General features: G+C 47.7%; 1 protein-coding gene and 1 long non-coding RNA gene across 6 annotated transcripts in view; one reads left to right on the top strand and one right to left on the bottom strand.

The window, feature by feature from the left end:
* The window catches only part of CD226 (CD226 molecule), an 80,957-nt gene extending 58,645 nt beyond the window's left edge, over positions 1-22,312 (bottom strand). Inside the window, exons 1-3 of one of the 5 annotated variants that reach the window (XM_070452944.1) lie at positions 21,585-22,312; positions 17,031-17,195; positions 16,393-16,728 (exon numbers count right to left, since the gene is read on the bottom strand). In XM_070452944.1, coding sequence (XP_070309045.1) covers positions 16,393-16,728; positions 17,031-17,076 — 382 coding nt within the window. In that variant the 5' untranslated portion in view covers positions 17,077-17,195; positions 21,585-22,312. Of the gene's footprint in view, positions 1-16,392; positions 16,801-17,030; positions 17,196-21,584 lie in introns of all 5 variants that reach the window. The other 4 variants (XM_070452943.1, XM_070452942.1, XM_070452941.1 and 1 more) reach the window with 4 other exon arrangements.
* Positions 6,919-7,870, top strand: LOC139030453 (uncharacterized). Its single transcript, XR_011482822.1, has 2 exons — positions 6,919-7,424; positions 7,509-7,870. It is a non-coding gene; the product is annotated as an uncharacterized lncRNA (long non-coding RNA).
* Positions 22,313-23,061: the final 749 nt, after the last annotated feature.

The raw sequence follows: 23,061 nt of genomic DNA on the forward strand, positions 1-23,061 counted from the left end.
TGACCCCATGGACTATAGCCCACCAGGCTCCTCTGTCCATAGGATTTCTCAGGCAAGAATACAGGAGGAGCTTGCCATTTCCTCTTCCAGGGAATCTTCCCGTCCCAAGGATCAAACCCGCGTCTCCTGCATTGGCAGGCTGATTCTTTATCGCTGTGCCACCTGGGAAAATCAAATCTCTACTTACCACCCAGGAAAGAACTTTACACTTCAGGAAGTTATTCAGAAGAGGGCATTCTGTTTCACATAATTGTCTCTGGAATAAATACTTTTTTCCTGTCCACTTAACACTGTCTTACCAAGCCACCCTTATGTGCTAAGTTCTTTTTCTCCCTACACTCTCATGGTTTGTCCTTCACTTTCTGTTTTAACGCATTTTCAAAATTCTATATTAAGACTATCTACTTCATGGGTATTTCAAGGATTAAATGAAAGAATCCATGGAAAGCCTTTAACCCTGCCCAGGGCTGCCATGTAATAAACATTCAATAAACTATGGTTACTGATGCAAAAGAATCACCAGCCAAAGTTCTGCATACTCAGGGCTTCACTGCGTTCACATCTCCAACCCAGCTTCTCTCTTGGGCTCTGACTCAAAATCCTCCTGCTTACAAGAGAGGGCTTCACTCAGATGTCCAGAATTAAACCACTCAGCCCCACCCCAGACCTCCCCTTCACCCCATGCACCCCAGTTCAGGAAATGACAGCACTGCCTGCCCGGGATCTCAGGTGAACACTGGGCACCACTCCAGAATCCCCCTTCTTCTTCACAGCCGACATTCATTCCACAGCTCCCTTGTTATTCCTCGCTCATTCCCAGAAACAGGGAGGCTGAACAGACTGCCTGCCTCACCTGGGGGTGACCAACAATGAAGGAGGTTAGGTAGAGCACAGATAACTGGAAACAGTCCTGGCAGGTCCAGAATCCAAAATCCGGGGCAACAGATGCTGTCCTTCTGGGAAGATGATGGGCTATGTTACTCAGATCAGACCTTCACGTAAACACATCTAGATTATGAGTAAACTTTTTAAAAAATACATAGAGGTGAGAAATAATAGCGCAATATGGACAGAGATACAAGGATGAGATACCTCTTTTGAAAGTCCAGCCTCTTAGATAAGAAGAATGAGAGAAAATAAGATAAAAAGAAAAGAACCAGAGATGGTGACTCCAGTGACAGAGACTGGAAGCAGAACAGATTGGGGGGTGAGTTTACTTTTTAGAAATGTCAGTTCAGTTCAGTTCAGTTGCTCAGTTGTGTCCGACTCTTCGTGACCCCGTGGACTGCAGCACGCCAGGCTTCCCTGTCCATCACCAACTCCCGGAGCTTGTTCAAACTCATGTCCATCATGTCGGTGATGCCATCGGACCATCTCGTCCTCTGTTGTCCCCTTCTCCTCCTGCCTTCAATCTTTCCCAGGATCAGGGTCTTTTCCAATGAATGAATCAGTTCTTCACATCAGGTGGCCAAAGTATTGGAACTTCAGCTTCAGCATCAGTCCTTCCAATGAATATTCAGGACTGATTTCTTTAGAGGTGCAGATATTTCTAGTAAAATACAAGGCTCCATTATTAGCACTCAGCCTCCTACTAAAAACTAAATAGGTGTGCTACGTGATCTAAAATACCTTAAAAGCATCAAATTTCCGACAACATGGGAGCCACCAGGAGCAATCTAGGAGCACGTAAGCAATTAGGGAGGTCACTCTGTGGGAGAAGCACATTGGCCAGTCTCAGCAGACTTGGGCTCCGACTCTGAGCCTCACACGATGCAAGAGACATGGGTGTCACGGCCCAGGGTCTCCCTGGGGGGGAATCGGGAAGACCCCCTGTTGAGAGGCCTGGGAGGCACACCCTTGTGGTGAGGATGAACCAGAAGGAAACCTGGCCTCATCCACATGCCTAGGAGACCACGGAAACAAAGAAGATCCTTGAGTAGCTGTGAAGCACGAGTCAGTTCTCATGTGAATTTTCAGTCGAAATTCCCATCACACGTGCTCTGCAAAGACTAAAGTAATCCAGGATAACGCCTCTGTGAATGAAGGTCCCCGCATTCAGAGAACAACCAGCAACGCTTTATGAAGAGTAATGAGCAGCACACAATCAGAAACAGCCAAGTACTTAAGGAAATAAAGCAGTAAGAGGAAGAATCAGCAATGGGGGGGAAACTCATTAGAAATAGAGTCTTTTGATATGAGAATGTCAGACACAGATTATGAAATCACTGTGTGTGTCTATTCTGGGAGAGATGGGAGGGTGTGTGTCGGGAAAAACAGCTCAGGATAGAGAAACAGTGAGAACCAGGAGAGGCAGGTGAACAAGGTCCTAACAAAGCACACAGGCAGGGGCGCAGTGTCCCAGCAATTTCAGGGCCAAAGTGCTGGCAGCTGTAATGATCTTTTGGTTTTTTTTAAATGTAAGTTTTGACTCTTTGGGAAGGGAAGAAATCAAAATAATGAGCAGCACACTAGAAAGAGACTCTATATCCTATCGGTGTAAAATAGCTTGTGGGAACCGGCTATAAACACAAGGAGCTCCACCTGGGGCTCTGTGATGACCCAGAGGGGTGGGATGGGGTGCGGAGGGAGAGAGGCCCACGCGGAGGGGACGTATGTATACACACAGCTGACTCAGGCTGCTAGGCGGCAGAAACTAACTCCACGGTAAAGCAACTATCCTCCAGTAAAATAAAAAAATACATCTTAAAGAACCAAAAAGGAAAGGAGACTCTCTCTTAAATATGCCCCCTGTGCTTCAGCCCCCCCTCTGTGGCCTCAGAGTAACTCTTTTTCCTCTCTTGTCTGACCTAGTTCTCTAGCCTCTGTGTGACTCTGCCACGGACGGGGTGGCTTAAACCACAGAGATCTACGCTCTCACAAGGCTGGAGGCAGGAAGTCGGGCATCCTCCTCCTGAGGCCGCCCTCCTGGGCTTCTCGATGGCTGGCCAGCTCCTCCCAGGGCTTTCACATGCCCTGGCTTTGCGTGTGTCTGCATCCTAACGTCCGCTTCCTGCAACAGCAGTCATACTGGATTAAGGCCCACTCCAGCGACGTCATCTGAGCTTGGTTCTCTCTTTACAGACGATTTCCATATACAGCCGCCTTTTGAGGTACTGGGGATCAGGGCCTCAATATACGAATTTGGGGGGAATGTGACTCAGCCCACTGCCGCCTCTGTATTTCCCCCTCACCTCTCACCCCCTGTAGACTCCTGTCTGGTTTCTCTACATTGCAAACCGTTCAACTAATCAAAATTCTTAATGGCTCCTCACTGCCTAGAAGAAAATAAATAAAGTAGAACCCCTTAGAATGGAGTACGGTTGTGACACAGGGATGGAACCAGCGTGAACCCTCGTTCCCGCCCCTCAGCTAAGAAGCTGTGCTCTAAGCCCGAAGGAGGCCTTGCACACACAGCTCCAAGTCGAGTATTCTGAAAACTGCTCCCACCCCGTCCAAATCAAAACCTGGAACCCCTGCAGAAAACAAAACAAGTTTCTTCTCTGCTGCTTTCCACCCCTCCAGGCTTGCCCCTGGGGGTTACTAGCCATTTAAACTAATTTACAGGCTGGCTTTACTCAGCAGCCTGGAACCCAAGCACACCGTCTCAATTTGCTTTTGGTACTATTAGCATCAACTGATGCTTTGAACATGAACTGATGCTTTGTGTTGGAGGAGACTCTTCAGAGTCCCCTGGACTGCAAGGAGATCCAACCAGTCCATCATGAAGGAGATCAGTCCTGGGTGTTCACTGGAAGGACTGATGCTGAAGCTGAAGCTCCAGGGCTTTGCCCATCCGATGTGAAGAGCTGACTTATTAGAAAAGACCCTGGTGCTGGGAAGGGTTGAGGGCAGGAGAAGGATTCGACAGAGGATGAGATGGTTGGATGGCATCACTGACTCAATGGAAGTGGGTTTGAGCAAGCTCTGGGAGATAGTGAAGGGCAGGGAAGCCTGGCGTGCTGCAGTCCGTGGGGTCGCAAAGAGTTGGGCACGACCGAGAGACTGAGCAACGACGACTATTAGCATGAGCTCCTCTAGCAGGAGGGTGGTCCTGTAAACAGGGCCATCCTCCAGCCTGAGAGGTTTCTAACCCTCTATGAGTAAGCTCATGCACCTTTTGTTCTCTGAGGCTTTCTGAATGACCCCCTACCCCGCCAACAACCATTCGTCCACACACACACACACACACCGCTACCCCCACCACCCTGTCACTACCAGCACCTCTTCTGCATACTGAATGGCATTACAAATGATCCCTAAGTTGGAGATCAGAGACTGGGACATTTCTGTGTACCCCCAAACCTCATACAGCCCCTGGCACACAGCCAACATTCCATAACTATATACTGAAGGAAAGCTGGAAGGGGGCGGGAAGCAGGCACCTGAGGAGGGGAAAGCTTTATCTGGTTGTGATTTAGGGAGGTAAGCAGAGACTCCGTGAAGACCACACTGGTGGGCCACGCACACTCCCTCCCCTTGCTTCCTAGTCTCCCAGCTGGCTTCTCCCTGCCCTGCCTCCAAGTGATCCCACATGCAGCTGCCACAGTAATGGTCCCAAATGGCTGCAATCATGACTGACGTGCCACTTCCACAGTTTGGAAACTTTATTCAACACCGAAGAAGTTCGAAGCCACACCTTCCACCACTGCCCTTCCTCTACGCATGTAATCGAATGTATTTTTCATTTGCCCCAAATGCAAAGAGTGTTTCCCTTTTATGGGATTTTTCCTATGATGCATTTTCCCCTGGAATCACACCTAGATTCCCAGTCGGTGCAGACAAGGTACCCCAAATGCTAAGCTAGCCCCCACATGTTGTTCTCCGCTACTCATCAACTTCCACCAGACATCACGGTTACTTGGTCCATGTGTTTAAATAATGCATAGGACCTACTTCCCCATCTTAGATTATAAACTTCTCAAAAATAAGGACCTTCTTACTCATTTCTCCTTCTCCTCACAGCAAACTGTAAATGTCTTTTCAATATCTTCAGAGAGGACTTACAATGCTTTAAATTACTGTTATCAACATTCATCCAATAAAAGAAGAACATCTCAAAGTGTCATTCGAACAATAAGGTATAATAACTAGCCCTGTCTTTCAGTTGTACTACTTTCACTGAAAACATAACAGTCAGGACTGTGTTAAGAATAAAAATTCAAACACTGTGTCAGCTTAAAGAAACACAACAGCCTTGATTAGAAATGTTTCCATCTTATTAAATATTCATTCTTTCTGGAAACATTTGTAGGATTTCAGGAAAATGGAGGAAGAAGTAGCAAGTCCTATGTTAAATAAATATGCTATTTACTTATTTAAATGAGCAACTATGTTTCTTAAAAGATAGCAGGGAGGTAACTTGAGAATTGTGGTGTCACAAGCTAATGGGACACAAAATAATCTCATTTGAGCTTTGCCTCAGAGACAAGTGTGGAATCCCTGGCTGCTTCTCAGATGTAAAATGGTAGGTGCATCCACTTTCAATTGTAGCATCCAGTTTGTAAAGAGAAATAAATGTACTCTCTCTGTTAGTGGAATGGATTAGGTAGATGATCTAAAATTTTCTGAAGTCTCGGGGTCTTTCTATGTCAAGAAGGAAACTATCCTATACACAGACATGCCTCTTCGGTACACTATTCTGCAAATGTCAGTGTTGGTATTAATAGCATACAGGATTTCATGTAGCCTGGCAAGAAATGGGACAAATATGGTCTTAAGAGGTAATCTGCTGAAATGAGAATGTTAAGTTCCTTAAGTACTCTGGTAGTTAAACGGTGCACAAAAACGCTCACAGAATTCATGCTCAGACACCAACCTCACTGGCCCCACTAAGCCTAGCAGGTATGACACATGTGGCTCTTCACAGAATTATTAAATGTGAATTCTGCATCTAATATCGTCGTCCTTAGAAAGCTTTCTCTATCAATCTTCTATGGAACACGGGTCTTTCTCTCTAGGCAGATTATGAAGACTTTTTTTTTTTTAATGTAAGTTGGTTAAATAGCTGAAGTCAGGGAAAATTTTCTCACATTGAGATTTATCGGGTAGTGAATAATCTCTCCAGGGAAGTAGCAGAAGCCCCATCAGCTACGTTATTTAATTAAAACTATTATGGAGTAAGAAGAGATGGTGCCTGGGGGAATAATTTCGCATTGATCCCTGAAGGATGGGCTTGATAAACTTAAAATTCTTAACAGTTTCAAAATCTTAACTGTCTCCAGAAATGTGCCTGAAGGAACAGAAGAACCATCCTACTTGCGACCTCCCCTCCGTCTAAAAACTAAATGAAAACAAAAACCAGGAACCAAAGGCAGAGCTTAGAGACCAAGTGATTTTTCTGTCTACCCTAAACCAGCTCCTTCCTCCAGCATCAGCTCAAAGAAGACAGTGGGCTGCGGAGTCCCAAGTCTCTGACCCTGAGAGCTTGACCTCTCCCGTTGCTTCAGTTATTTAATTTCATTTCTCTGCTTTTAAACATCCGAAATCGAGCATTTTTATCTAAGAAAATGCAAAAGTATCACTTTATACTCAGTCAGTACTGTCAGAATGCCTGTCCCCATAAGGTCTCTTTGAAGGTCCCTGACACCACCTCTAATCCTATGAGAAGCTTCTGAGCAAGGGTGCCGTGGACACACCTTCTCACCCTTTGATGGGAGGAATTTTTTTTTAAGAATCTAGACGCTGAGATGGTGAGGGGAGGGTCTCGGCGTGTGTGGGCTGCGGGGGCTCCAGTGAACCCGGGGGTAGCGGGGAGGGGGTGGCTCTTGCTCACACTTGGAGCCACAGTCCCCACCGCGCACTCACACCCACACGCCAGCTGCACCCACTCCGCAGAGGAGGCGTGCTCCAGAGGCTGCGGTTGGCAGCCGCCTGAGCGCTGGGGAGAGGAGGGCTGTGGTCACGAGCGACAGAGGAGGTGTGAGCTGGCGGAGGAAAACCCGAGAGCTGTGGGTCTGCGCCGCACTAGCGATTTCCAAGGGCTGCGAGCGAGCCAACGCCACCCCACGCCGGGAAAGGAGAGCAGCTTGTGAAGTCAACAAACACGCCCGCGGGCAAGGAGCGCGGCCAGTGGCCTCCCTGCTCCGGACGGCCCGGGTGCATCTTCCCACGAGCCTGCAGTGACCCTTCTCTCCCGGGATGCGGACGCCCGGCGGCGTGGGAGGGACTGCGTGACCCCACAGGGCTCGCAGGCAGCACCCCGAGAGAGGTCTGTGCCCTGTGCTGGATGAACAGAAAACAACTACTGGCACTGAAACCGAGGCAGAGGACGGGATGGCTCTCAACAGGCATGAGTGTGAGCAAACTCTGGGAGATGGTGAAGGGCAGGGAGGCCTGGCGTGCTGCCGTCCATGGGGTCGCCCAAAGTCGGACACGACTGAGCCACGGGACAATAACAAAAGTGAACTTCACCAGCCACTCGATTGGTGAGTTTAATTTTGTACACAAATCCAGTATTGCCTTGTTTCAGAGTCGTTTTTTATGTCTCCCTTTTTGATTTTTGATTACAGAGCTGTACCCCGAAGCCCAAGAGCTGAATCTCATGGTGATGTGTACCCTCAAGCATCTCCTCTTGGTTTAGCAACTGAAGAGTCAGTCAACAGAAGCAAGCACAGCCCGCGCCTCCTGGCGACTGTTCCACTTTCAGGCTCCCGTGAATCTCACCCTTGAGAAGCGCAGTGACCGTGAACTCGCTCTCCACATGTCTTAAGATGCTCTTTATCGTCTGCCTCCTCTATCTGCTATTCTATTTCATTAAGGAGTGAGATTTCTCAGCCTTTAAAATATTTCTGCTTTCCTCAGCTGGCTATTTCTTATTGACACTGCTTAATATCTTTTTCCCTTCCTTAAATGAAAAACTACTGAAATGTAACATTATAGAGAACCCAGTTTTCTTCTCATATATGTGTACAACACACAGTTGTATAGATGGGGAAACATTCATGACTTACTTCTGAGCTTGTAAGAATGGAGCCTAAGAGAGTTTGGTATTTATTAATATCATTTATTGTTATCTATTAGTAATCATCTGTTAGTCCTTTCAATAGTAAATATGAAAGAATGTTTTTCTTATTTTTCTACCTCACTTGAAAAAAAACAAACCACCAACTTCAAAGCAAGAGCGATGCATCTGATGGGCAAAACTGAAAGAACCCAGCAGGGATGAGACACGCTGGTGTGTCCTGGGGCACTTGTAACGGGAGAGTAAGAAAGACCCCTTCCCGCGGCCTCTTAGTCCCGTCTGGAATTACCACTGATAGACAAAGAAGCCTTTTAGACTAAGTCTCCTCCTCCATCTCTTGTCACTAATATATAAGGTAGTGTCAGTTTCTCTGTTTTCTTCCTTTCTTCTGAATTTGGGATAGATAACACACCAGCTGAAATGAGAGTATGTAAATATCTTGAGATAGATTGTAAAGGATAATTTCGAAATACATCTGGCTTCCTATGCCTCTTGAAGCATTAAGTCAACAACACGTTGAAATAAACCAAGCCATGAATTGTGAACCAGGATAAACTGCATACTCCCGACCCAGGGATCAAACCCGGGTCTCCCACATTGCAGTCAGATTCTTTACTGTCTGAGCCAGCAGGAAAGCCCATGCCTAGGTGCTGTCTTACAAAGTTGGTTAAAGCAGAGCCAAAGTTATCTATTTTTTAGATAATATTTGAAGCAATTCTCCTGAATGCTACTCCACCCATCTCCAGATCCAAATATTCAGATTTACCTCCATCAGGGTAAACTTCAAATTTCTGTTTCCAGGAAATCTATCCCAAATTTCCCAGTTGAAAGTAAACAGCACTTACTCTTGGCTTTAAATTATAATTTGCGATACACAACTGCTATTTCCCCTAATACTCTGTGTACGGTTTAGAGCTAAGATCATGTCTCTTCGGTTTCCCAAGCACAGACATTATCTTGAATAGAGCAGGCTCTCAGTAAAGCCGTGATGAGTGAATTAGTGGATGAGTGACATCCGTCCCACAGATCAGCAGAGCCAGGTCTACCTCCCAGGTCTGGGCCACTTGCCCATTTACAGCTTTAAATAAAATTTAAATCCTGAGACACCCCAACTCTAGAAACTGGCAAGACAAGAGCAAACATTTACATTGGTGGGAGTAGCGATAAGACCCATCTAAGGCCAAGCGTGGACGACATACAGGGAGCCTCACCCCACCCAGGAAAGGACGAATCCAAAAAGGAGACAGTGGGGAACATCCTCACTGTCCGAGGTGAGATGGGAGGAGGTGGGGCTGGAGTGTGGAAGAAAACAGAGTGAGAAACCTACGTGATACAGCGACACAGAGCACCTCACCTGTGAACAGGTCAGCTTCCACACCCAGAGCCCCCCGTCCTGCTCCTGAGTCTCCCCCATTCCCCCCTCCCCACCTCCACGCCCTCCCCAGTGATTAACACGAATGCTCCCCACCAGCTTCAGTGTGACCATCCTCTGGTGCGATGGTCTCAGCTTCCTCCCACCCACAAGAACTTCACTGGTTAACCATCATCTTCACATGTGCTGGATGATCATCCAAATGTCTTCAATCCTCAACTTTCTTTTGGTTTCCTGTTCCAGTCTCAATCCATTAGCTGGTCAAAGGCTACCTTTCAATTCAGTGTATTTGAAAGCATTTGCACTTACTTCCTCTCTTCCAAGACAAGCCAGTCTCCTAAGTTCCCATTTTTTTAAATGAAACCATCATTTTTCAACCCTTGGATCATAAAAATTTCGACTGTTTCCCTCTTCTGGACCTCCAGGCCAAATCAGAATGAAGATCTCACCCTTAATTTAGATAATTATCTATGAACTGCTCAAAATCACAAGTGCATTCTTCTTCATTTTTTTTTATTATTAGAAATTCAATAGATTTGAGAGGAATTTCATAAAACATTTTTAAGACAGATGGGAAACAAGCTCCTGGATAAGAAAGACACTTGAGTGGGAACTCTGAAGACCCTCGTGTCTCTCTCTGACTCCATCTCCTTCCAGCCTGAGCTTCGGAGCCTGCTTTCCTCAGAGTTTCAGCACATGTGCACCTCTAAGGAACATACTGCTTAGTTCTGCATCTTTCTCAACCGTAAAGGAAAGGAATCGCACCCTATGTGTTCTCCAGAAACCCTTGCTTTTTTCCTTCACATGATGTTCCCCAAATCCATCCTGGTCGGGGAGCACCGTCATCAGTCATTGATTTATAGGCCGTCGCAGCGACCTGCTGCCTAAACCTCAGGCATCTTTCCTTCGCGTGGACAATCCCCAGAACAGACAATGGGGTGGAGTGATTAGGTCTTAGGAATTGGGTTCTTTAACTAAAGCAGTATCATTTTCCAAATAGATGTGATGGCTAATTTAGGGTATTAATCTGGAGAGTGGTTTTGGTTAAGTTGTTGTTCAGTTGCCAAGTCGTGTCCAGCTCGTTGTGACCCCATGGACGGCAGCACCCCAGGCCTCCCTGTCCCTCACCATCTCCTGGACTTTGCCCAAGTTTATGTCCATCGAATCAGTGATGTCATCCAACCATCATCCTCTGTTGCTGCCCTCTTCTGCTTTGCCCCTCAATCCTTCCCGGCATCAGGGTCTTTTCCAATGAGTCAGTTTTGGTTAAGTTCACACATTTAAACTGGCGACTGCTGAGCAAGGAGACTGGTCTCCCTAATGTGTGTGGGCCTCATCCAATCACTTGAAGGTCTGAATACAAGAAAAAGACCGCCCCCCTCCCGCCTTCAGCAGGCTGCTTTCCGATGCCATCTGCACCATCAGCGGGTCCTCCTGGCCCACCCTGCACTATCCAAAATCACATAAGCCAATTCCTCACAGATTAATTTTTCTATACACAGACACGCTGTATTGACTCTGCTTCTCTGAACAGCCCTGAGTATTACCATCACCATTAATTCAACAGATCCTCCAACTTGCACTCATGCCACCCGTGGATAAGCCTGGAGCTCTGCCATCCAGTCACACCATCCAGTCTGTGTCTGCCTGAGTCAGACTTCCCCAGGCCCTTCTCCTGGCCATCAGCACCCCTGCTTTTTTCCCTCCATTTTCTCTCTTTCCCTCCCCCAGGCTGTGCTAAAAAAATTCCTTGTAAAAAAGTATTATGTATTAAATAAGCTACAAGGATATATTGTACAACACAGGGTTAGTTGCTCAGTCATGTTCGACTCTGCGACCCCATGGACTGTAGCCCGCCAGGCTCCTCCATCCATGGGATTCTCCAGGCAAGAATACTGGAGCGGGTGGACATTCCCTTCTCTAGAGCATCTTCCTGACCCAGAGATCGAATTGGGTCTCCTGGATTGCAGGCAGATTCTCTACCCTCTGAGTCACCAGGGGAATATTGCCAATATTTTTTAATGACCATAAATGAGGTATAACTTGTAAAAACTGCAAATCACTACATTGTACACCTGTAATTTATATCATATGTGTGTGTGTGTGTTAGTCCCTCAGTTGTGTCTGACTCTTTGTGACCCCATGGACCCAGCAGGCTCCTCTGACCATGGAATTCTTCAGGCAAAAATACTGGAGTGGGTTGCCATTCCCATCTCCAGGGGATCTTCCCAACTCGGGGGTTGAACCCGGGTCTCCAGGGTTGCAGGCAGATTCTTTACCGTCTGAGCCACCATGGAAGCCCAGCTTATATCATACTGTACAGCAATCATTTCTCAATTTTTAAAAAGATCCTCCCAAGTCCTCCGGGTCCAGCTGGACCTGCTCGTCCCGAGCCTCCTTGTTCACACCCACTCTCCTTCCTCTCATTCCTGCCTCTTTGAAAATACCACCTGGTCTCACCCTGGTGTTGTAACTCGGCAACCTCGAATTGGCTAATGACCCTTCAGTTTCCTCAGCTGTATTTGGACTTCTCAGGTGGCAGAGTGGTAAAGAACCTACCTCCCCATGCAGGAGATGCGAGTTCAATCCCTGGGTTGGGAAGATCCCCTGGAGGAGGAAATGACAACCTACTCCAGTACTCTTGCCTGGGAAATCCCATGGACGGAGGAGTCTGGTGGGCTACAGTCCTGGGGCCGCCAAGAATCAGACGTGACTGAGCGACTGAGCACACGCATGACAGGAACACGTTACCTCCACCCCCCACCTTGTTTCATGAGCATTAAACCAGAGGATAAGCATCTACCTCATGCACACCTGGCATGAGTCAGAGTTGGCTAACCTGGTCAGAGTTAGCTGGTGGAGTATTTGGGGGACATCACACATTTGGGGGGACATTTCCATCAATGTAACTACATTCACCCTAACTGACTAGTGACGCCAGAGACACGTGGGTTGCACAGTCATTTTCCCCACGACCCCACTTCCTCCACAAACTCTTCCATGAAACAGTTGCCTTTGAACTGTCCCCTCTCGAGATGCCTCAGTGTATTTTTCCATGAGGCACTGAAATAAGTGTAGCCATTCTTGCCATTAAATGCTCTAAATCAGTTACTGATTAAGAAATGCCTGCTCTGAAGGGAATGCACATGTTCACGTAATTTTGCACTAACAACATCATTTACCCAGAATGAGATGTTCAATGTGCTCTTCAACTCTGCGCTGAGAACTCGAGGAGGAGAAGGACCGCAGGGACCAGCGACGACGGGTGTCCCCGCAGCCCCTGCCTGCTCACGTGTCCCTAGCTGGCACTTCCTGTCCTCTGCTTGGAGCTCGATCCAGCGGACACAAAGGCTGAGAACTTGGGCAGAGTCGTAGACCTCTCTCCCCTTCGGTGTCCTCACCCACAAATCAAAGTTATGTCTACCTCCAAGTGGGAAGGAGGGGGCGTTAAACCAGACGACCTCCGTAACGTTGACTGAGCTCCTCACACACTGTCAACTTTCAGTAAAGAGGAGAAATCTGTCTATTTAGAGCGCACGTGGCTCAATTCTTTCATCTTTTCTGAAGATCTTACAATCTGTTGTACAGATGAAGATGTCTGATTCCGAGTCCAATCTTTCACTGTTAAATAGATCGACTACCCCTCTATGTTATGCAAGCAGGTGATATTTGTAGACCCTGACATGTTGTTACTAGAGCACACATGCGACTTCCCTGGTGGTCCCCTGGTTAAGAGTCCCCCTGCCAAGGCAGGGGACACAGGTTCGATCCCTGGTGAGGGAAGATTCCACACGCCGTGGAGCAACAACTGAAGCCTGCATGCCCAGCACCAGTGCTCCACAACAAGAGAGCCACTGCGATGAGAAGCCACGCACCGCAACTAGAGAGTAGCCCCTGCCCGCGGCAACTAGAGAAAGCCCACGCAAGGCAAATAAGTCCTAAAGAATAAAGCACGCGTGGAAGAGTTTAAGTATATTTAAGATTAATTTTGAAATATAGCTACTATATTTCATAAATTCACTATCATTCTTAGCTTAAAAGAAAAAATGAAACCCTCCAAATCTCAAAAGTGAATGAAATACTCTCACTGGCTGGCTAATGCAATCTATCCTGTAAAAATATAAATGATCAAAAACAACAGCAAAATATGTTTAAGGATACCATCATCAGAATTCCGGCAACAAGGACAGTTGGCCTTTCTCTGACTGGTGACTGACTGACAATCTCACCACAGTTTCTGAAAAATTCCCCTATGGCAGAGATCTCCCTTTTCCTCAAAATAACAACAGGGAGAAGTAAATCTCGATGAGCGAAATGGGAAAATAGTGCTGAAATCATTCATACATGATGCTAAAAATCCTACCTTGGGGTGGCAACCATAATTTAGTTCTCAATAATTTAGTGCTACCCTGTATCCGTAAACCTTCAGAAGAGGTCAAGCTACATGTTTTTGTTCCAAATAAAAATTGTATGTATTTGGGGCCTATACCACAAAATGATATATAGAATAATTGCTATAGTCAAGCTAATTTACACATCTTCTCCCCACACAGTTACATTTTGCTGTTGTTTTTGAGACAAGCACCCAAAATCTACTCTCTTAGCAAACTTCCAGTGTTCAAGATGATGATATTAACTGTGGTCTTTACACTGGACATCGGGTCTCTAGACTGATTCCATCTACGTAACTTCACCTTTGAACTCTGACCAACATATATCTCCCCAACTTCCCACTTCCCCGCCCTAGTAACCACTGTTCTACCTGTTTTCTTCTTTTAAAGAAAAGCCTTTCTCACTCACAGTGGTTATTTTAAGACAATTGAGTATACACATGTCGGTTCTAAAGACAGAAAAATACAAACTTTTATACAAAGTGTTTTTTCTTTTCATATAAGGAAGACAGTTCTAATAAATCTTATTGAATCAAGACCTTGAAAGAAGCAGAAAAATCTGTACAGATCTCAAATACACCCATGAAAAATAAACTACCTTGCTGCTCCTTCATAACACAGTATTGTCATGTTTTCACTTCCCTGGGGTACAGCTGGCTTACACTGCTGGGTCAGTTTCAGGTGCACCTGTTTTCAGCTGACTGTTCTTTGACAGAGATCAGAATACCTGACTTGGAATCCAAACTACAAAATCTCGCCACCCGAGGCAGGGTGGGGAAGCATGTCGGTTTCTGGCCCAGGTGGTTCAGGCCGTGTGTCCAAGAGCTCACCCCTAAGACCCTTGCCATCCCCTGCTCCAGCTGCATGGCTCATCAGAGTGGACGAGATCCTGAAGACGTGCAAACAGCTTTTAACAGCTTTCACCAGCAAATGAGAGCTTGAGTGACGAATGGGGTCTTTAACAAGTGGGTATTTAAGGAGAGATTTTGCTGACTGACACTCTGTGAGGCTCATTCCTACGCACAGAGTTGTTCTTGAGCTTAGCTACACCTAAAGAGAAAGGTAAAACTAACACATGGAAGTGTGTCTCACCTCCAGACCATTTGGTATTCCTATATACTACTGTAAGCTGTTCCTTTATAATACGGATTCCTTAAAAAGAGAGCACCGTATCACGTGGTATATGATGTGCTCCGCTGGAGGTCTGTTTGGGATATAACTTGAGAGACGCCAGACAGGAAACACACAGTCCCGAATTTTTCCCTTCCCGAGTCTATCTAAAAATGTCATCATTAGTCACTTTGCATCAAAAGCACAGGCCTACCCTGGTGGTCCAGTGGTAAAGAATCCCCCTGCTGATGCAGGGGACACAGGTTTGAGCCCTGGTCTGGGAAGAACCTGCATGCCACAGGACAACCAGGCCTGTGCATCGCAGTGACTGAGCCAGCGCGCCAGGGTCCACGAGCCACGAGAGAAACCACCGCAAGGCGGACCCGGCACCCCGCAACAAGAGTACCCCCGGCTTGCCACAGCTAGAGAAAGCCCACGCGGCCACGAAGATCAGCACAGCCAAAAATAACAGAAGAAAAACTTTTTAAATTTTTAAAAACTAAAGTAAAAGCATAAGCAATAATAATACCTATCAATAATAATAATCCCCCAGCTATCAGGACCGAGTTCTTTACAGATCTGATCCCTAAGCCATTCAACAAAGAGAATGCAGCTATTCTCTTTATTGACTTACTGACTTTATTCTCTTATTGACTCAATTTGCTGCTTAGGAACCTGAGATTCAGGGAGACTGGGCAGCTAATGAAGTCAAGGCTTTAAAACCGAGTTCTTCCAAATAAAACACCCCATCCATGTGGGTATTGCTCGCAGGACTCACTCCCTCACTAAGCACTGAACCACAGTCACTGGCAGGAAACACTTAAAGAGCTCATTTGATTCTTCCTGAAACGAAGCTTGCAACTTCTAAAGCATCTTCTCTAGTGAAACTTGGGTGAAGAGAAAACGGGAGCCAGGGCTTGAACCCTGCCCAGGACTCACTAATAAAGCCAGATTTGCTGTCACAGAAAGGACTGAACGCGCAGGGCTGAAGCACCTGGAGTCTTGCAAAAGGAAATGGGGCCACGACACAGCGGGTGACTGGCCCCAGGACCCAAACACTGTCCACACCAGCTTCACTGAGGCTCAAGGTCTCATCAAGACAAGGAACCCAAACGCTGTCCACACCAGCTTCATTGAGGTTCAAGGTCTCATCAAGACAAGGAACCCAAACACTGTCCACACCAGCTTCACTGAGGTTCAAGGTCTCATCAAGACAAGGAACCCAAACACTGTCCACACCAGCTTCGTTGAGGTTCAAGTTCTCATCAAGACAAGGAACCCAAACACTGTCCACACCAGCTTCACTGAGGTTCAAGGTCTCATCAAGACAAGGTGAAGCCTGTGCTTTCTCCCATGACATTTGAATTCATGAGACGATAGCTCATTAAGAAAAATGGAATTGATTCACAGTATTATTTCTTTGAAACAACAACATAGAATCTAGAAATGCAACTGGGAAATGACACAAAAATAGGATAAGGCATTTCACAGTTTCTACATGGTCTTCGTAGAACCAAATACCAGAGGTGGGTGAAAAGGTAGATGAAAACACCACTTACCTGATGGGACCACTCGTATCACCTTCTCCCAGGTTCCGAATGGGAAAGTATGCAGGAAGCAGGAGTAGAAGCCCACGTCCGCCTCAGAGGCATTGTAGAAGGTCAGGGTCATGTCGTTAGAGGCCGCGGTTTGATTTGAGAAGTAGACCCTATCAGTGTAGGCCTCTCTTATGATTCCACGGAACATAGGGTTGAAAATGGCCACGGACTCTCTCTCCATCTTAATCTTGAACCACTCAATCTGGGTTACACTGTCCGCTAATGGATACACACATTCTAGGCTCATATTCTTAGCAAGCTTAACAGTCGTGTCCCAAGAAATCTCTTCACATGGCACTGAAAGACACGTCATCATGTGAATTCAATTAGACTGAAACACCAGAGAGATATCAGAAGCTTATTGTAGACCTAGGAAGATAGTATTATAAATATTAATAAATAAATTGGAGTCAGGGTAAAGGCTGGCAGTTTCTACCTAAAAAGGTTTCCACTGCAAATTATCGGCATTCGCAACTTGTAGTTTTTCTGAACATGTGAGAAGTTATCTAGACCAACCCAGAACGTCATAAATTCTGAACGTGTCACAGTATAAGACTTGAAAAAGGAGTAAATTCTTTAAATGAAGACATTATCGTTACCTGTGTACACATAAAGAATTGCCAAGAGGAGGGTGAGGTGATCCATCTCTGGAAGCCGTCTGGGAGGCCGGTCTCTAGAAGGACAATTTATAATGTCACATGCAGAGCCCTGGCACCAGGCAGTGCTTCCTTCCTCTCAGATTCTATCAGCAGCGTCTTCTTTATCTGAAGTGTGAACACAGGAAAAAAGGTCTGAGCTTCAAAGTCAGCCTCGCTCGCGCGCAAGGATGGGTAGATTTGAAATTACTTCTCTCTCTCGGGGAAATGGCTTATTTTCAAGCTTTTGTTTTCTACAAAAAAATTCACTCATCAAACAAACATGGTCTGAGTGCATGCTCGGTGCCCAGCTCTGCTCTAGGTGATGAGGATGGAGCAATAAATTAAAAAGAAAAAATCCTTACCAGCATGGACCTTAACCTCTAGTGGGAGGAGACAGAAAATAAAATAAGGAAGTACGGGGTGTAGGGAGGTGGTGAGTGTATGAAGGAAAACACAGCGGGGCAGTGGATGGGGAAGAGGGGCTGGTGCTCCCCCTGGAGGCAGGGCCGGGGAGTCTACAGAGAACAGGAGTGGGGAGCAGAGTCTGCCTGGAGCGGGGAGGGGCCTGAACTCCACCCGAGTGAGCAGCCCGTGGTCACGGCCAGCCCGTCAGCTCTGCCTCTTTGCTGACCTCAGGCATGTGCTCTGGGGGTAAATTAATGGACTGCGGAAGGCCCTTCAGATACCAGAGTATCGTGGCTCTGGTCATATATAAATCCACCGTTGTCGGTTTTTTATTAAACTTAACTTTTTATTTGGAAATAACTGTAAAGTCATGGGAATTTGCAGAAAAAGTACAGAGTGTCTGTGTACCCTTCACCCAATTTCTCCTGATGCTTCCGTCTTGCATGATCCAAGTAGGTGCATCATTCCTCTCTTCCTTCTCTTGTAAAAGAGCAATCATCAGTTTCCTAAGAACTTGCTGGGAACATACTACCATGTCAGCAGGAAAATATGCTATTGCCCCTGTAACAAGAGACAATAAAGAAGAATCCACCTGACCCCTGATGAAGGGGTTGAAATAATAGGTGGGTAAAAAATGGAGAAAATGGGGAGCCGGAACCATTAAAGGCGCCTTTGCCTGATGCTGACTCTGAGCCTATGTGATTCCATCCAAAGTTCTCCTTCACATCAGTATCTAATGTGGGAACTTCAAGTGTGACATCAGAAATGTAATGATAGGGTTTCCCTGGTGGCTCAGGGGTAAAGAGTCGGCCAATGCAGGAGACACAGGTTCAATCCCTGGTCTGGGAAGATCCCACACATGGCAGGGCAAGTAGGCCGGTGCGCCACCACCACTGAGCCTGAACTCTGGAGCTGGGGGCCCAGCTACTGAAGCCCGAGAGCCCAAAGCCCGTGATCTGCAACCGGAGGAGGCACCGCAGTGAGCAGCCCGCACACGGCACCGAGAGAGGCACCTCTGCCCGACGCAGCTAGAGAGGAGCCCCTGCCCGCCACAACCAGAGAGGCGCCCCTGCCCGCCGCAGCTAGAGGAGCTCCTGCCCGCCACAGCTGGAGGAATCCCAAGCACAGCAGTGAAGACCCAGCACAGCCAAACATAAAAAACAAAATTATAAAAAAAATTATAACGATCATCAGAACAAAACTCTAGCGTGTCCATATAATACTGCACAGTGCTTCCTTATGTCTACAAAGCACTCTGTTTTCCTAATGTGATGAAACAATTTGAGAAAAATTTTACTGAGCCCTGTCTCAGGGACCCTGATTAAGTCCTGGAGACACAAGCATGGTCTCTGCCTTCCAGTCACGCATAACACATCACGCCAGACAGATACAAGGAGCAATTTATGATAAAAAACTAAATCATTTCTATTCAAGTCGTTTGATTGAGTTTTACGACATCCCAAAGAGGAACAAATTCATTCTATCAGATTTAGGGAAGATTTCATATGAAAGCGGCACCTCTTTCTGGGCTTTCCCAACTGAATGAGACTTTCCAAGTGGAGAACTGGGAAAAGGGGGGAATTCCCTGGTAGTCCGGTGGCTAGCACTGGACGCGTTCACCAATGAGGCCCAGGTTCAATCCCTGGTCGGGGAACTAAGATTCCACAGACACGGCCAAAGAAAACCGGGAACGATATCATTAAAAAGACAGAGAGAAATGGAAAGAGGAGATAAAGGTGCATAACTTTGGGCATTTTCAGGAAATGATGAGACTACAGTCTAGGGGGGTGGGAAGGGACACAAATGAAGTTGGGTCTGGGTCCAAAGGGTCTTAAATGACATCCAGAGAGGAGGTCAGACTTGGCAGCTATTTCACCACTGCTGTTCCAGTGCCAAGCACTATTCTTGGGACGTGTGTCCCATGGCCTGGAGGATCCCGGCTCCAGGAGGAAATGTAAAAAATGACTGCAGCTGGAGCCATTGAGGGGAGATGGAGACAGAAAATGACAAGACATCAGACTGTGCAGAAAGACAGGATGAGGCTGTTTGACCTTGAAGACCTTCTGATATTAGGAACAAGTGGAAGCTGTTTGAGGCACTTAAGACACCAAAATTACATGGTCTGCTTTAAATTCTTAGAAAGAGAACCGAGCATCACCCATCTTCCTCTCCGCACTCCTAACAAAAACCTGTTCCAGTTTGGGCATTGGCTTCTCCCACACCACTGGGATATCATGACAGATCAGAGCCATTCCACTGAGAATTATGACAGATTTGGGGGCTGGAGGTGAAGAAGCCTAGTGGGGCCTGAGTAGACCCAAGAAGAATCAAGGAAATGATCTACACTTCACATCAGAAAGACCCTCAGGGAACCTCCTCGCCCTGGGAGTGAGGACTGGGGAATGCAGGAGGCTGACCGGGAAAGGGGTGTGCGTAAACAACAACTTGTAGTAACCCCTTCATTCCCAAGGCATCCGCAGCCAACTTACTAACAGGTGAAGAGAGCAGAGGGCACTTGCTTTCTGAAGCGTCTAAACCAAGGGGCCTAGAGGTCACAGATGTGAATTAAAGGTGCAGAAATACACGGGGCTGGAGATAAGGGTCAGCTGCGACACCTTTGCTAGGGATGAGCCCTACTGATCAACATCTAGCTGAAGACAAACAGAAACTGCGCAGGATCTACTTTGTGCTGTGCAGGCAGCCTTTTTTTTTTTTTTTTTGCATGATTTATGAAGGGATTTGGGCTTGAGGATTTTTCCTAATAGAGCCATGTGTAAAAGAGCCCATTCTCGAGGATGGCATTAATCAAGACATTCCTTGACTTCTCTACAGTTGACTGCATTTCTGCAAACCAGAGAAGTGTGACTTCATCACGCCGGGCTGATGCCCGCCAGGTGTCCTGGGCTGGGCGTCCCCCCTTGGCCGTCCTCACAGACCACCCCCCCACCTCCTCAGCCACACTGCTCTGCCCTCTGTGAGACGTTCTGCTTTTCCAAATGCCGGTGAGACTGGGAGGATCCTGCTCTCTCCTCCATTCCCCAAGTCCGCCTTCCCGGGCTCCTGCCAAGATTCGTGGTGCATCTGGGAGCCCACCCCTGCTCCCACCTCCTCCTCTCCGGCCTGGACAACGACCCGCATGCCCAGGAGCCGAGGACCGTGAGACAGAAAGCCTGGGCTAAGCCCTGAGAACAAGGCAGCGGGGTGGGCGGGTCAGGACCGCGTGCGCTCTGTCCTCTCCCCGGTTTTCAGAGTCAGAGCTGACGGGCCTGTGGCCGGGGTCCTGGCTGCTCAAGAGGCTCCTGATCACAGCCGCTCGGGGGAGCAGCAGGGTCCAGGGGCTGCTTCTGCTTCACCGAGTCTCCTTAAAAGAACCTTTCCCACCAGGGCCCGGTGGCCAGTCACAGACCTCCCCCTGACAGGTTCTGCTGCCTCTGAGGGGCCACGGAAACTCGCTTCCGTTCAAGGCAGAGACTTTGCTTTGGGATCCTCTGGAACAAGCCAGCCCTCTCTCCCACCTCTGGAGACAGCTCAGCGGGAACTCAAGACACGCCCGTCTGGCTGTTTCATGCCATCTGAGGAGCTGCATCAGACACCACGCGGCCTCCAGAGCCCAGAGTGTTAACTCTCCAGACCTTCGCAGAAGTTTGCCAGCCCTTGCCTAGGGTTATTTACACCTGGAGATCAAACCTTTATGACTAAGATATCCTTGTTCAGGCTTTCTTGATGGCAGGTAGGTACTAAGTTAAGCCAGAGGGCTTCCCTGGGGGCTCAGTTGATAAAGAATCCGCCTGCAAAGCAGGACACCAGGGTTTGATCCCTGAGTGGGGAAGATCCCCTGGACAAGGAAATGGCAACCCACCCCAGCATTCTTGCCTGGAGGATGCCCCTGGACAGAGGAGCCTGGTGGACTATAGTCCATAGGGTCGCAAAGAGCTGGACATGACTGAGCAACAAAACCACCATCACCAGGTTAAGCCAGGTAGCCCAACGCTGGTAAAGAGGCCCAGTTTTCTTATTCTCAAGATCCAAACTATCGGATCTCCCCAGGAAGACAGAAAAAGGACTCTGAGCGACGCCCTTTTACTAAACTACGCCCGTCATTAAACTCACATGTTCGTGGAAATGGTGGTCCTGGAGTCAGTCACAGCTCTTCCCTGCAGCAACCTGCCCACTTTCCCTGCTGGTCATCCTTCTGGATCCACAGCCCCCTCTCCCTGATCAGTATTAAATTCGAAAGTGTGAGCGCGACCACATCCAGCCTTCGTCTGGAAGGTTACCACCAACCCTGAGATGGGAGGGCTCGGCGCGTTCTGCGTCCTCTTCCCGGTGTGTGTCTCGGGTGAGGGCTTCCTGTTTATCGGGGCCTCCTGGCTTCACTCCCTCTTGATGGAGGCCATCTCCCCACCTCGCTCATCCCCTGAGGGGGCAGCTGGGGGGCAGCTGGGGCTTGGTTCGTCCGAGGGCCCCCTGGTCCCACGCCCCCTCCACACCAGGGCTCTCTCAGGTCGGAGCCGAAGTTGAATCACTGATATTTCACCCAGGAGGATTCAAACTAATCAACAAGCAGCCCTGCTTCCCTCCGGGAGCATCTCTACTGTTTCAGCCACTCAGACCCATTCCCAAGTCACATATACCTCGGCCCCTCTCGTTCCCCCTGGTAAGCTTCTGCAGTTTGAAAGGATGCGCTTTCACTGTCAGTGTTCTCACTCTGAACTGAAACTACACGCACAAAAAGAAAAAACCTGAAATTGGTTACTTTGCCTTTTCTTCCCCATTCGTTTTCCTGCCAATCAAAGCACTTCAGAGGCAGAAGTCTCTGAGGCGCAGGAAGCGTATCTCTGCCCAGATCTGAGTGCTGCCTCCCAGATACCCTTCTCGGTTTTGTTTTCTGCCTCTCCGACTCTCTGACACAGAAAGAACATGGGTTGGCGGTTTCCTAAGAACCTTCCCCACAAATCTATCAGCTTCTTTGTTTCAGACACACAGTAGTTTCTAGGTTGTTCCAGAGGACAGCAAAGTTAGTTTTATCCATGCTTTTGATTTAGTAGGGGATGGAGGCTAAACCTAACACACAGGGTTGTGGCTGAGGCTGAGTTCATGCAATTTGTGGAAACACTGGCAAGAAAATGTGGCATCAAACAGAAGAGAAGGCATGACCCGGCCCCAACGTTGAACAGTGGGTCGCAGCCTCAGGCTGGCTCTTCTGCAGACCACGTGGATGTCTGAAAGCGTGCAGAAGACCTTGAAGTGCTACCTTTTATTACATAAGTGTTTTTCGAGCAGGTTGTTGTGGGACAAAGGAAGCTTCCCAAAGCACCTGCCTGACTCTTGTCCTCCCTTCAATGCCTCACCATCCTCAAAAAGAAATCCAACTTATTGCTGACTTACAAGGCCAGACACACTTGAACTCGGCCGGCTTTTTCGAGGTGCATGTCTTACAAATCCTCTCACTCCCTTCCTCCACCCCTGACCCTCCTAACAGCTGATAATTTGGGGAACATACTCTGAAGGGCAGAGGTTACTTTGCTGTGACTCCGCTTGCTCTTCCAACCAGCAGGTCTCAGCTTCACGTCTGTTCTAGAGTTCT

Source organism: Odocoileus virginianus, chromosome 22 (assembly GCF_023699985.2).
Source record: "Odocoileus virginianus isolate 20LAN1187 ecotype Illinois chromosome 22, Ovbor_1.2, whole genome shotgun sequence".
Classification (NCBI taxonomy): Eukaryota; Metazoa; Chordata; class Mammalia; order Artiodactyla; family Cervidae; genus Odocoileus; species Odocoileus virginianus.